At 49.9% G+C, this 15,264-nt stretch overlaps 1 protein-coding gene across 1 annotated transcript; it reads right to left on the bottom strand.

Annotated features, from left to right (window-relative positions):
- Positions 1 to 7,515: 7,515 nt before the first annotated feature.
- PTGES (prostaglandin E synthase) lies at positions 7,516 to 11,214 on the bottom strand. Its single transcript, XM_062505899.1, has 3 exons — positions 11,107 to 11,214; positions 9,643 to 9,725; positions 7,516 to 7,765 (listed from the first exon to the last, which is right to left on the bottom strand). Exons 1-3 carry the CDS (start codon positions 11,212 to 11,214, stop codon positions 7,516 to 7,518), a joined length of 441 nt encoding a protein of 146 aa, XP_062361883.1.
- Between the last annotated feature and the right edge of the window lie 4,050 nt (positions 11,215 to 15,264).

Here is a 15,264-nt window from a genome sequence, read left to right as displayed (position 1 = left end):
ACTGCACAGAGACCTGCCAAGGCAGGGGGAAGAAGGATCCACTGTGAATCAAATCATCCACCCTGAGAAACACCGCTTGGGGCAGGAGGAGGGGCCAGTGGGGTGCTATTCCCATGGAAAGCACAGGGCTCTTTTTTCAGTTATACAAGATGAAACCACAGGGATATAAATGTCGCTGCCTCTTTGAGAACATTAATGAAAATAAACCCATTTAATAGTTTGCAGATGCTGTTTCTGTAAACCTAAAAAAAGCAGGGAATAAATATTTCTTCACTAAATATCTATATGTATATATATATTTGAAAACATTTGCTCCTAATCTTAGGGCCCCTCCTTTGCTGTGCTTTTGGCAGCTTATCATGGCTTGTCAGTCAATGCTGAACTCACCAAGAAGAGATACAAATTGCACCCATGGAGGGGTAGCAGGACTGAGGGATTATTGTAATCTAAGCTCTCTCTCGCCCTTTCTATTTGTACATTTCAATTACTTGTAACAAGATCCATGGTGGATTTGTTTTTTTCTTCTGCATGTCTGTGTTTTGGAAATTTTGTAAGGTTTTTGTAAAAACAACTCTTGTGAAATAATGGAGGAATAAATATTTTACTGAGTAGAGGCGCGTCAGTGCATGTGATAGGCACCCGAGTTTTCCATCACCAACCACTGTGGTTCCCCCTCCTGCCCTGGACAAGCAGCCTGGACAGAAATTGAATTAAGAAGCAGCAAGGAGGGTGAGATTCTGCACAGAAATTGAGCTGAAAGAAACCCAAGGGTAGAAATAAAGCATCAGATTGTAGAGTGTTTTCCAGGGAGCAAAGGCCCAAAGGTGCAGAGCAGACAATGAGCACCCAAAACAGGAGGAATCAGTGGTCAGGTGAAGGCGATACCAAATAGTTGAGACAGCCAAAGTTAACCAGGGCTCCAGGAGCTCACAGTGCTGGGCTATCAAGCAGCAGATTTAATGCAATGTGGAGAGGTGTGAAGATGTACCATAGGGAAACTGCCCAGCACATGCTCAGACTGAAAGGCAGCAAGTAAAGTGGCAGGAATTGCTAGGAAAGGATTTGAAAGCAAGGCAGAAAGTGTCCTCACTGCACAAATAAAGCCTGAAATCTCTTGCTCCAAGATACTGTGGAGATCAATGCTGTGCTGCATTCAGAGACGGTGAGAAAGTTAATGGTGAGTGGGTGTGTGTTGGTGCAATGTGGCAGGGATTCAACTGCCTGTGAAGAAAACTGCTGCCCTGTTGACTTCCAGGAGCTGGGAGGACTGGGAGGACTGGGAGGGCAAGGGACACCCAGGTTACCCTTGTTTCTTTTACTTACCTTCACCTGCTGAATTGCAGCAGCCTCATGTCAGGTCAGCTCACATGGTGTCACTTACAGGATGTCTCTGTCACCTCCTCCTCCTCCTCCCTCCCCAGGCCATGCTCAATCCCCCCACACAGACCACAGTGCTATCCTATGCACCCAGAAAGGCTCATCTCCATGAGAGCCACAGGATCAGCTCCTTCCCAGCAGCAACCTTTGTCCCTCCCATCACTGGTGGCCACTGGGACATTGTAGGTCCTGTGGATTGCAAGGTTGAGGAAGAAAGGACCCCTAAACAGTGCATTCCAGCTTTCCCTAGAGGGGAACAAGGCCCATTCCATATCATCCCTGCAGCACCCAGCAGGAGCTAGTCCCCATATTAGACATCACCCCAGGCCCACCACAGTTCCACACACTTGACCTCCCTGCCAAACTGCTCTGCTGCTGCTTTGTAACCACTAATTTACTCATTCAGTAAGTGGCTTGTAGATCATTAAGGCCAATTGTCCAACCTGCTGCATAAAGAGTATCACTCAAACAGCATCCTCATGTCCTCAGCACGGGCCAGTGCAGAGCATCCCTTTGGAGAGCATCCAGCCCTGAGTCAAAAGACCCTTGGAAGTGATGAACTTACACATCCCAGGGCATATTCCTCCAGTGACTCATTACTGTTGACTGCTGGAAATATGTCACTTATTTCCTGCCTGAACTGTCCCAACTTCAGTTCATCTCCCAGTAAAGCAGAAGGTCTCAACCCATGGTCAGTCAGCTCCCAGGAGCTGATGGACATCTGAGGGGTCTCAAACAAGGAGACAGACAAGCGTGGAGAGCTGCAGCTCACCTGGCAGGGTCTGCACTCCACAGGGGAGGGAGATACTGGGGGAAGCCTATCAATGAAGAGGAGCTCAAAGGCATTGTGCAACCTCTCTTGCAGGAGAGGGACATTTTTCTTCCCAGGAAGGGCACATCCATCACCAGTACTAATTTCGGCAGGAGATCTGGTCTCTATCCATGCACTACAACTTTGGGAATGGGAGAAGGTTGCAAAGACATTTGCAAACTGTTTCCTTCCTCAAAGCAGTTGGTTTTCAAACAGGTGATTCCAAAAGGGCAGGTCTCAGGTGATGGGAGGATCTTTCTGGACTCTCTTTTCTTGTTTCTCGCCCCACAGCCCGACACTTGGGCATGACTTGCTGACTGATGAAAAGTTGAAGTTTGCCCCTAGAATATTTTAATGAGAACAATTTTGTGTTGTCATCAGCATTGGCTGCTACAGCAGCAAGACAAAACAGAACTCACATTTTCCAGCTCACAGGGACACCGGCCTGGTTATCCCCATCCAGAATGAATTACAGACATATTGCAGTTACAGTATCCTCCTTTCCCATTATCCTTGTGCTGCTGAGCCCTTCTCCCTCTGCTGGCAACGGGAGGGTCTGAAGACCCTGTGAGTTCTGCTGGCACCATCCACAAACTGCAGAAACAAATGTTCCTGACAGCAACCGAGCAGCCGAGCCCCTCCTGCCCTTCAGAGCGATGCTCACCCCAAACTCCACATTCCATATGGAAGGAGCATCTCCTCCCTGCAGCAGATATTTTTCTTTCTGCTGCTTCTTTCCTACCCCACAGAGAAGCAACCCTAAGGCAGCAGAGAAGCTAGATGGGAGCTATGCACAGGAGGTGTAATGCTTTATAAATACTTGGGAAGAAGGGAGGAAACAAAGGTTCCTTTTGTAGCTGGTGTCGCAAAGCCCAGCAAGAGTTATCACCTATAAGGAAGAATTGCATGGAGATGCACAGCATTGCATCCGTACACCACAACTGCAGAAGCAGAGGAAGTTTGCAAGGACATTTGCAAACTGTTTCCTTCCTCAAACCAGTCTGTTTTCAACCAGGTGACTCCCAAAGAGCAAATCTGAGGTAATGGGAGTATCTCCCTGGAACTGGCATCTGTTCTGCCTGCTTTGGAGAGGCTGATGGGCACCGGAGCATATATCATATATCCTCCCCCCTCAACCCGTTCCCCAAGGAACGGCACCCTCCCTCCATCCCAAACACCTCCGTGCGCACCCCCAGCTCTCCGGCCAGCAGACGAGGGGCAGAGGATCCGTGGGTGCAGGGTCCCCGTGTCCCCCCGCGGGTCCCGCAGCCACACGAGGGTGCTGCAGCCCCGCGCAGCGCAGCCCGCGGAACCGGGCGGGCCGGGGGCGAGCCCCAGGGCGCTGCTCCGCTCCGCACCCGGCCGGCTCCCGAACCCCCACGAGTCGGGACGTTTCACAGCTCAGCCCCACAGCCGCGTTAGAAAACGTCCGCTGGAAAAAAAGTTTTCCCGGTGCCAACTTCATCCTCATGTGCCAGAGAGCGGCGGGGAAGTACGGTTATCCTCTCCAGGGGGACTCGCTTCTGAATGCCCATGCCGCCAGAGCTGGCGCCTCTCATTCTCTCTACGAGTCACAGGAATCTCAGTTCCTCAAGAGGAATAAAGGGATTTGTGTATAAAAATCCCATCTGCTAGAGGGAATTTTGGGAGGGCAGAAGAGTGATCCGTGTTAAAGGAGAGCTGCCCAATGAGGAATCTTGGTTCAGATCCCACCAGGGGAAGGTTTGGATGAAGAGAGATCCAGGGAGTGGTGCAGGCAGGTAAGGAAGAGGTGTGTCCAGTGCTCAGTGGTAGGAGGGATCCTGGGGCTTGAACCACCTGAAAGTGTGGGAGGGAAAGTGGCTTGTGCTGGGTCTCCACTTGCTTTTCTCCCAGCTCCAGACACCTTGAGGGAAGACACGTACTGGTTGTGTGAATCACATTCACACATTTAACCACAGAAGGGGGCGGAATGGACGTTAAAGATCGTCTACTCCCAACCCATCCTGCCATAGGCAGGGACAGCTTGAATTAGACCAAAGTTGCTCAAGGTCTCATCCAACCTGGCTCTGAACTGTGCCAGGGCTGGGGCATCCACAGCCACTGTGGGCAGCCTGTACCAGTGTCTCACCACCCTCACAGTAAAAAAAAATCTTCCTGATGTCTAACCTTAATGTGTCCTCTTTCATACCCATTTAAGCACCAAACTGTTGTTCTGCAGTCCCAGGTGGGTTTCACAGTGTTGCAGTTTCCTGTTTGAGTCAGGTGTGAAAAACAAGTTGTTGGACATACAAAACACACATCAAACCCCAGGAGACACTGGGCACATCCTTTGCCTACACTGATGCCAGAGCAAGAATTTGGGAGCTCTGGGCTTTAGATATTAATTGGGAAAAGGCAGGGATGCCCCCCACATGCAGCAACCAGTGGCAGCGTCCAGGGGAGAGCCAATGGCTCTGATCACCCGGTCCCAGGAGAGCCCTGATGGGACTGGTGCTGCCCAAGCAAGCGAGCCCAGCTTGGTCCTGCTTCCCCCAAACTTCCACAACACTTCAAAATAAGTGCAATGCTTGGGCCTCTCTCAAGTTTGCCTCGTAGGCTTTTTGTGTTTGTTTTTTCTTTGAGCCAGGAGAGTTCACATTCCCAAGCTTTTCCCTGCAGCCAATAAGCAGTTTATTTATTTATTTTTTTAAATAAAAAAGAAGAAAGCAGAGATTTGCACATAACCTCAGCTTCCCTGAGCAGGGCATCAGCCTCAGGCACTGGACAGGCAGACAAGAGGCTGAAGCAGCTGGCAGATCTGGGGATTGAAAGGAGGTTCTCTAGCCTCCTTTCCTCCTTCCCATGCCAAAATTCCCATCCCAGCCACATCTCCAATCACAGCAACATGTACTGGAGAGAGTCCATTTTATAAAACCACTGCCTTTCTCAATTGAAAACAAACAGGGAAAGAAAACAACCAAGTGGAGCCATTTCATGAAACTAACACACACACAGACTGGGCAGCAGCATGTCCCAACCACCACCAACTTCAGAAAATACAGGAAAACCAGAGAAATGAAGCATTTGTTGCCCAGCAACCTAGTGCAAAAAAAATGGGGGCTATTTATATTGGAAAATACAAACAGCTCCTTTAAGAGTCCTAAGAATAGAAAGAAGAGCAACCACATCTTACCTGAACTTCTCCAGCCCTCCAGGATTTTTGGGTGAACACCAAGCTTTGTAACAACTTGCTACTCAGGGAAGGAAAAGTGAGCAGAGCTGCTTATAATTCCCAGCTCTGCTGAATTTAAAGGATCAGCACAAATAATGCACACCTGGAAAAGAGGTTCCTCTGTAGGGCAGGTGACTGCAGAGGAAAGGGATTCTCCTTAGAAGTCCCAGGGCACCCCAGGCTCTACAGTGGGATTTAACATCCTGCTGAGGATCCATCCTGCTGGGGCTGGACCCAGCTGCTGCCCAGCTGCATCTGCTGCTCCCAAAGGAAGGATGTATCAGAGCACAATGATTTGTTTTTATTGGGAATATTTGTTTCCTGCCACCGGGATGCATGTGCAGCAGCAGAGAAACATACAGGAGTTCAAGATCTTGTTCAGCACGTGAGGCAGAAAAGACTTGTGAAGAGGGGTCTGTGTTGCCCAGGCATCTGTGGGAAGAAGTGGCCAAGAGTGAACTGCTGAACCTGCAATCCTGCCCACCTTCCTCGAAATGGGAAAGAAAATTCCATTACAAACTTCACCACACAACTCAGTCTGAAGCCACAACTGCACTGGGATCAAGTTACTGGTACAGAAACTTTGACCCTGAACAAAGGTTGAGCATCAGTCTGAGCAGGTGTGCCCCCCATGAGGTCTCAGCAAGAGCATCTCTGAGGAGAGCAGAGTCAAGGTAACAGCATTGCTGCACGGGACAAGTGGAAGGGGAATTTATTTTCTACTCATTCTGGCTTGCCCTTGTGATGTTATTCAAATTCTTTGTTGCCCTCAGAGGAGGAAGGAGGCACTGAAGAGCAGAGGATTCCTCCTGCCTTCTCCTCCAGAGGGATGCTCCATTGCTGCTGTTGCCAGGAGCAGCCCTTGGCACCTGGGGACAGCTGTGTGGCAGAGGAGATCATGGGCCTTTGTCACCATGCAATACCCTGGTCCTGGCCTCTCCTCTCCAACAAGACACTTTTGAGTGACACTGCAGAGCAGCAATACTCCCTTCAAAGCCCCTCTGCTCATTTCCAGACCTTTCTGCAAACACCAGCTGGTCCAGGCTGTGAATGGAGTGGCAGCAGTGGACAGCAGGAAACAGCTGAAAGAAAACACCCCTAAGGCGATCACAGCACATTTCCCAAATAGCAATGGCCCTTCTGTGGCCAGAGAAAGGCTACAGAGGGGGAGAAACTCAGTCTGATGCCCTGGGGGCATTTTCAGGTATTAGTGGCATGTGGACTAGACTGCCCTTTGGGAGAAAACTGTCTGCAAACACCCTGTTTTGTGTCACCATTTTAGACTTTCCAGAAGTCCCAGAACTTCAGATGTATCCAGCAAATGTATTCAGGCTCCGTGTCCAGGGTAAGTGATTCCTGCTGGCTTCTCCAGGCATGTCGCTCTGTGTCTTGCTGTGGTGAGGCTGAGATGGAAAAGCCACAGCTGCTGCTGGTTGGGAGTTGCCAGGAGCTAGCAGGGTCCTGCCTGCAGTGAGGCTCCTGGCAGGGAGCTGTGTCCTGTGGTGCGAGACAAGCACTGGGAGCACTGAACGCTTCAATGGCTTTGCAACATCACCCCTGAGATTCTGACTTTCCAGTTATGCTGCCTGGAAGGCACCTGCCTCCTGTCCTCCTTGGTGGAAAGGGAACCTAAGGGACTCACATTCCCACAGATGCACATGGCTGGGCAGAAGGCTGGCTGCTTTATAACCTCTGCTATCAACCACATCTGCTGACTAAGAGACTTTGTGGGACCCTCATGATTTTCGCTGCCTGATACATGGGATAGTCATGACCAGGAAGAAAAGGCAAATCTTCCATATCACAGTTCCAAACACAGAAAACCCTTCCTTCTATGACCCCTACCTCGAGGGGTAGTCCATGTGCTTTCCACCTCTCATACTCAGCAGGAGAGAGAGAAACCTGCCTCCACATCCCCTTCCTGCATGTCCCTTCTCTCTGATGACTTCTCTAACAAATTCTGATGGCAGTGGAATTTCATCAAGGCTGCACTGAACATCCTCGGGGTGCAGGTGACCTCCCTGGTGACATCTCTTTCTCTCTCACACACACACACACACACACATGCTCCCACTCACAGGGGGAACCAGCAGAGTCAGGATCAGGGGCTTTGGGTGGTCAGTCTCTCTGGTTGTTACCAGTATGGGGTAGTGGCCAGGAGGATCTGCAGGGCCATGGAGAAGCAGGGCAGCTGGGCCACACTGTAGGCCACGGAGCGTGCGGGTGCCCTCAGCTGCAGGAGGTAGGCAATGGTGTGGATGATCCGTCCCACACAGAAGATGAGGAAGTGGATCCTGGCCACTGTAGGACTGGGATCCAGCAGGGAGTAGATGGCTCCGAGGAAGAGGAAGGGAAAGATGTTCTCCATGTCATTACGGTGGGCCCTGAAAAGCGAGATAAGGTTGTTCCTTCCCACGGGAATTCCCTGTTTTCTCTCATTCCTTCTAGCCAGAGTATCCATCCCTAGGTGCTGCTGGGTGTCTCCCCCATTGGAGGGGGCAGACACAGCCCCCAAAAGCATCAGTTCTCCCTTACACGCAGAGGCAGGAGAATTTCACACCCTGTGTCTCTCCCTTGGGACACTGAGCTCCTGAAACTTTCTCTCTGTGACTGGGACGCTTTTGCCACAGCAGATGACAGCTTGAGGGTTGGAGCTTTCAAATAAACAGAGCAAAACACAGACTCTGTGAAGCTGTGAAAAGCTCCAAACTGGTGTGGTGCCAGCACGGCATGGCCCCAGATGTGGCCATGCTGCACAACAAAAGGCAGTTCCAGACCACAACTTCTCTAGTGGAGAAACTCACAGGATGAGAGGGTTTGTGGTTTCACCTCTCTCCATAAATGTATCCAAATGGGATTGGGAAGGAGGGGCCCAATGACCCCCACATTGTAAGGGTGCCACAGTATGGGTGGAGGGGACACTGTGGTCATGTGGCGACACATCAGCACTGATGGGGCCAAACCCTGTGGTCCAGCTGAACATGCACCTGCCTGGGTGCCACAGCATCACTGCCACCACCCACAGCACTACTGAAACAGGATCTGCTCACGCCATGAGTGTGGATTGGGTCCCTCCTCCCCCAGGCACATCCTCTGAACAAACCCCAAGGACCCGGCGGTTCAGCAGGGCTGGAAGGACAAATAGAAGAAGAAGGAAGAGAAAGGAGAGAGCTGAGAGGCAGCCAGGGACCACTTTAAGAGGCAGGGTATAAATGTCCTGCCCTGCTTTGTCCCTGCCCTGCACAGACCTCTGGATCTGCTCCCCTCCAGATACAGTCTGAGATGAAAAGCTGACATTGCCCTTACTCTGGGGAAACACCTTGGATTTAACATGTCTTATCCAGGGCTGCAAATAGATCAACAAGGATGGACTCTGAGAGCTTTAGCTGCCCAAGTCAGATTCCAGGCTGCCCCAGGTTTTTGCTGCAGCTCCAGTTATTTAGTTTTATGGAAGTTTGTTTATTCTGAATAATCAAAAGAAGATTATGATTATTATTTCTGCTATTATTTTCTTTTTGCTAGGAAGGAAACGGCTCATTTTCCATCCTTCTCCTCCCCCTGGCAGCCCAGCAATTAGGTGGTACTGGATGTTTTCTAAAGCAAATGCAGTGGGAGGTAGTGGGATGTGGGCAGTGAGATCCCCACATACACCCCAGGGCTCAAGGAGAGCAAGGCACAGCTCCAGTCCCTTTCCTGCACATCACCAGCAATCCAGCCTAGCACTTGGGGCACCTCCTTCAGTAAGGGGAACAGCAAATCAAGCCCAGGACTGAATAACCCCATGTTTTACCTCTGAGAAACTGTGATTCTCACAGAAGAGGGGCAACATTCAGAGTTTGCCCAACCAGAGAGGCAAAAGTTATTGCAATCCTGTTCAGCCTCTTCCCAAATCCCAAAAAGGGCAGCTGCCTATAGCACTGGGACCAGTCACTCTGTTGCCTGGCCAAGCTGTGCAGGGATCTGGGGTCCTGTCGGAGCAGGACACAAAGAGCCTTTGAGTGTGGGTATGGGGTGAGACATTGGGAGCCTGTGGGACTTTTAAGTACCTAGAAAAGAGTTATTCAGAGTTGGATGTTGAACACAAACCTGGATCCTTCTCTTACCCTTGCTCCAGTGCACACCATGCTCCTCTTAAAGATTAAACTGCTCTAGGGTCCCACAGCAGAATATTACTCTATTAACGAGCGCTTCAGCTTCCCACTTTTCCAGCAGCTGGTTCAGAGGGAATGGTGGCACCAGAGAGAACGCTGGCACTGCTCACCTGAGGCAGCGCTCCACGTCAGGGTCCTCGCGGCAGAACTGCAACCCCCCATTGCGCAGGGCATCCTCCGGGTTTGCAAACGCCTGGAAGAAAGAGTCCCCACCTGCTTACAGTCTTCAGGAACCTCACAGGTAGAAGCTTTGCCCCAATCTTGAAGTCCTGTGGGGATTTTTACCTGCCCCAATTTGTTACCACTCTTCATAAAAACGAGGGTCACTGAACTTATGTGCACACCATCCTGGGGGTTAAACCCTGCACCTCCCCAGGAGTTCTCCTTGTCCTCCAAAAAACCCAATGCTGCTTGCTAAGCAGGTCCCAAATTAAGGGTTTTCCCACCTCACCCCAGTCCACTTCTTCCCATGAAACCCATTTAGAGAAGACTTTGCCAGCCAGTAAGATCACAGCTGGCAGAGAGCTTGCAGACACAATGAAGCCTCCAAAAGATAACCAGGACTGACAGATTAGAGAATATTCCCTGGCTGGCTTTTTGGCAGTGGCACTGTGTGGCTTTCCCACAGGAAAATGGGATCCTACACTAATAAAGTTAAAAATGAAAATGATTTGTGGAAGCTCCCCACCTATGCTCAGAAGCTGCTCCTTGGGGACCTGGTTATATCTGACAGCTTCATTTTGCAGCCTGGAAAGGGCCCTGGTGCTTGCTTTAATTATGCTACAAGCCCAAACTGTCCCAGGACTGGAACATCGTTTAGAATCACAAGGGGAGAAGACAATTCATCAGCTACAATGATGCCACAGCACAGGGCATTTGTATTCTATCTGAGAGCAGAAATGTCTCCCTCCCGCCCTACTACTGCAGTCAGAAACTCCTCAAATACTAAAAAACAGATTTTATGGAAAGCTGGGTTTTACCAGGAATTGGGGTGAGGGTAATAAAGTCCAGTTGGCCCCAACTCCTGGCGGCAGCTGGGCCTCCCTGTATTTTCTCCCCGACCAAGAACCATTTCCTCCAACTATTGTTTTATTCACCACGATTTGCTGCCCTCCTGGAGCATTCCCATAGCCAGTCAGCCTCCAAAAGCTCAAAAGCTTTCTGCTACATCGCAAGAAAAAAACCCATTGCAATGATTTCTTCTTAAACATTTTTTTTTCCTTCTCCTTTTCTTTTTTCCAGACCCTGCAAATTAATTGTAAACAGACTCTTTCTAGAAGCATCTCACCTGCTTGGCATTTTAGATCTGATGATTATTTAGATTAGGTTTCCAAAATTATAAACATCAAGCTACAGATGGTAGAAACAAACAAAAAGGGTCAAAGAGAAGTGAGATATTTATCTGCTGCTGCAGCAATGAAACAAATTTTGCTTTCAACTGAAGTCAAAGAAAACTCAGCTTGCTTCAGGAAAATTTTGTTCAACTTCAGAGGAATAAAAGAAAAAAGAAAAACCACAGAAACCCAAGCAGTGGGCCAGAAAGGAAGGAGAAGGAAAACGAAACTGGATCTTACCTTCTTTCTGAGTCTCACTTGCCCCGTAATGATGGCAACGACATACATTTTTAAAATCAAAATTGTGCTGTAGAACGTGAATGACAGGAACACTTTATTTTCCATCATTTTGGCAGAACGTGCTGCTCAGTCGCTTCAACACCCAAAGCCAGGGGAGATCTTGGGCTGCCAGAGAGCTCCGCAGGAGAGAGGCAGGAACAGCTGCGTTTAAACAAGACACAAATCCTCTAATTTTCTAGTGAAAGCCCGCAGCCCCTGTACCCCCGCCAGGCTGCCGGGACAGTAAGGAAACCCCAGCCAGCACACGGAACAGGCTCCCAATGCTCCTCACACGCTGCCACCCAGCCAGGAGGCAGAGCCCTCGGGGGGGACCTGGCTCACGGCTTGACCTCCGACCTCCTAAAACCAGCCCAGCCCGATCCCCCGGCCCACCTCCCCGCGTGTGCCCCGAGCGACGGAGCCGCGCAGAGCATCCCTCGCCCGGCCGGGCACTGCTCACCCGCACACCGAAACTCTTCGGCCGTCGAAGGAGGAGTTAGGGAAGAAGGTAAGCGCCTGCCCCAGCCGCTTCCAGCTCTGTAGTGGAGCCCACTCCTCCCTGGCCGCGCTTCCCGTCCCGCCCAGTGCTGGCTGAGCACTCACTCCCCCATGGAAGAGGCAGCCAAGCCTTTCCTACGGATCCACCTGCCGAGGGATGGGCAGGGGACAGAGCTGTCCCTTAGCCCACCAGCGCCCACCACCCGGGAGCCTGGACTGCCCCCGCACCCCCGGCTGGGAGGCAGCCCCGGGAATGACCAGCCTGGAACCAAACCAGGCATGTCTTGGACCGCAAAGCCCCAAAAGTGCAAGAAGTGAAGAGCTGCCTGCCCGCCCCAAAGTCAGCTCGTCCTGGTTTTCTCCAAGAAAATGAACCAAGCAAGACAGGCAGACGGAATTTTGTCCTTGGTTTAGAAAGTGTTATGTGAATTTGGAGCTGGATTTTCCTCAGCCATCAAACATTGTGGAATAAAGAGTGGGATTGAAGCCTCTGCAGGCAGCTGGGCTGCTATCTAATGCAAGCTTAACTCCTTCTCTCCCAGTGCTAGCAGCAGCAAACCTCAGGGATGCAGAGGCATTGGGGCTTAAAGGAGCTCTCCAAGTTGATTAGAGTGGAAGGGCTGGATTGGTGATCACTTCCTTAACACAGAAAAAACCCAAAAAAACAAACAAACAAAAAATCCCCAAACAAACAAACAAACAAAAAAAAAAAAAAAAAAAAACCACCCCCCCCCAAAAAAAAACCAACCAAAAAAAAAAATATCTACTTAAATACTTATTTCAGGAAAATAGAAAATTCTTTGTATTTACCTCTGAATCTTCCTCATGGCAGTTCTGCCCTGGTGCTTCAAACCCAAAGACACCCCACTGCTCCATGCAATGCTCTGGCTCAGCCCCATGCAGGTGGAAGCACAAAGCAGTGAAGAAAACGCAAAGCCAGACTTGCAATGAGACCCACAGTGCAAGCATAGAAACTGGATGTAGCTCCTGTGGTTGGTGTTGCCATGACATGGGGGAAAATGTGGAGTGGAGGCCATGTGGTCTAGTTTTTCTACCTGTTACCCAGAAAAGTTTAGAGAAACCGAAACCTTCTACCAAGAAATATTTTGTACAACATGCCCACAAATAATGGAAGATTTGATGACAGTTACCAGCACTTTGCACTATAGTGGTGAATAAGGTGTAAAAGGCCCCCAGCTTCATATCTAACTGGCAGACAAGAATTTTGCTTGAAATTCCAGTAATAGTTTGACATATTTGTCCTCGTTTCCCGCCCCAAAGGGTCATCATTTGGGAAGTATTTTGTCCTCAGATATGCTGAATGTTAACCTGGGAAATTAAGATTGTGATTGCCATTGTATTGTTAATGCTCTATAAAGCCACTCTGCAGTTGAGGCATTTATCATGGGCAATCCAAAAGAACCATATATGTTAGATTCAATAAATTGTGCTATTCCTGAACCCATCTGGCTCTTTTGAATGCGACCAGCCCTATAGTTCACAGACGATTCGTGCACCTGTAACTATTAGTTAAGTTTTTTCAGCAGTTCAGAGTGCCTTTGAAAAACCCCAAGCACTTGGTTTTAAGGGGAAGGTACTTGCAGCTGGTCACCACCCTGGCGTCGGGGAGGCTGCAGAACAAGTCCTGGAACAGCCCAGTGTGGAGCTCTGTGGCCTCTGGCAGGCTGCTTTGCCAGGGGTGGGAGTGGGGACACCAGCACATGCAGCAGCCATGTGGATTCACTCTGTGGTAAGAGCTGGGGTGTTCATCAGCAAACTACCCACCCACGTATCCCTGAGCTCAGCACAGTATTGTAAACACCATCATGCCAAGTATAAGTAGACAGTGGCAAAGCCACATCCCAAACACTGCTCCCTCCCATCCCTCTTCTCCACAGCTGATTATAGGGATCAACCCATAGTGGAGAAGACCTCGGTGCCCAAGGACTGGGGTTATGCAGAGCCAGACCAACCCCACAGCATGGATGAGACATTCTCCAGCAGCCCCTTCTCCCAGGAGCCTGGGAGAGGGCAGGCAGCCAGACTCTTCACCAACACATCATAACCTCCATCCAGCAACTCCAGTTTTTACCAGCTGATGATCCAGTCCATGGGGTCTTTGGCAGTGGGACCTTTTTCCTTCATGCACTTTCTTCCCCTCCCAAGGCAGCCAACATCTCACTGAGCAGTTGGAGTATGCACCTGCAAACAAGCCAGGACTCCTCCTGCCAGCCCGCCAGACTTCTCCTTGGCATAGTTCAAACACTGGCAAGGAGCCCTGGACAATTTGCACAAGCAACTGCCCCAAATTTACATTGAATGGAGGGACCAGGAAGCACACCTTCCTTAAGGATAAGCCCTTGGGGCAAATTCAGGTGTGGATGTGTTAATTTTAAAAGTTGTTTGTTTTTTTTTTTCCTATGAGTTTATGCATTTCAAACCCCTTTCACTGTTACAGAGTGTGACCCCAGAGGGGAGGATGGAGATGAGGAGCAGAAGATGACTGCAGAGGCAGGTGCAATGCTCCTGGAATTCCATTTCCTTTGCAGTTTCCCAGAACACATCCACACTTGCACCTTCCTGGCTTTTGAGACCCAAGGCAATGCAGCTGCCGGAAGCGTGTTCAACCACCCAATTAACCCATGCGGAAGCAGGCTGTTAATATTAATGGATTGATCCTCCTCCACAGAACACATCCTGCCAGGACAGAGCCCTTGCCTGAAGAAGGACAGGTCTTAATGGCAGTATGTCTTTAAACTACAAATCAAGCCTTAAAACCTTGAGCACCAGAGGTCTCAACCCAGAACAAGATCTACCTAAACTCAACACTGCTAGCCAAAAACACTGCTGTTTTTTTCCTGAGAAATTGTTAATAAAAATCTGTGTGAGGCTTTTAAAGATTAGGTCATCAGGTTAGACTGACCCCAGGAGCTGTAGGGAAAAGATGCAACATTTTGCTTAAGGAAGAACTGAACTGTAGGAGGCAGAAAGGAAAAATTCATGGGAGGTGCTCAAGAAAGGTACTTAAAAGCCTGTATAAGTAATTCTGCTTTAGCAAGATTACAGAATAAAAATCATGCTTGATTCCCACACAGGTTATTTATTTGACCAACTGAATTATGCTACAGTGTTGTGACTATATTTTTCCACTCCTGCTACGTTGGGGAATTTCCTGGTGGCAGCAAAAGGAGAGGGTTGGCTCAGTGGAGCACTGGCACATCCGCTGGGGTGGCACCCTGATCCCAAAGGGAAGCAGGCACTCTGAGCAATTACAGCTCAGATTCTCCAGAATTTTCCCTAAGGAGCAATTACATCCCACACCTGGGGCTGAGCAAAGAGCCTGCTCCAGGCTGGAGAAGGAGGGCAGGTGGGTAGCACTTCTCCAGCATGCTTCCATATGCTGGTGGAGAAGGCGCAGAGCCCAGTTGGGATTTTGTTTTCCCTGGGCCCACAGCTCAGCCCAGGAGCTGAGCTACATTCTCAGCTTGTTCCAATGCTACCATGGGCACTGGGGCCCTTCTTCCCTGCCATTTCTTCCTGCTGCTCCTAGCACAAAGCCTTGGAACCTGCACACTCCAGTGATCACCTGCACCCATCCTGGGAAGCCCAGCTGCCAAGGGA

The sequence above is a fragment of the Cinclus cinclus genome, chromosome 19 (assembly GCF_963662255.1).
Source record: "Cinclus cinclus chromosome 19, bCinCin1.1, whole genome shotgun sequence".
NCBI lineage: Eukaryota > Metazoa > Chordata > Aves > Passeriformes > Cinclidae > Cinclus > Cinclus cinclus.
This window is presented reverse-complemented; position numbering and strand designations above follow the sequence as displayed.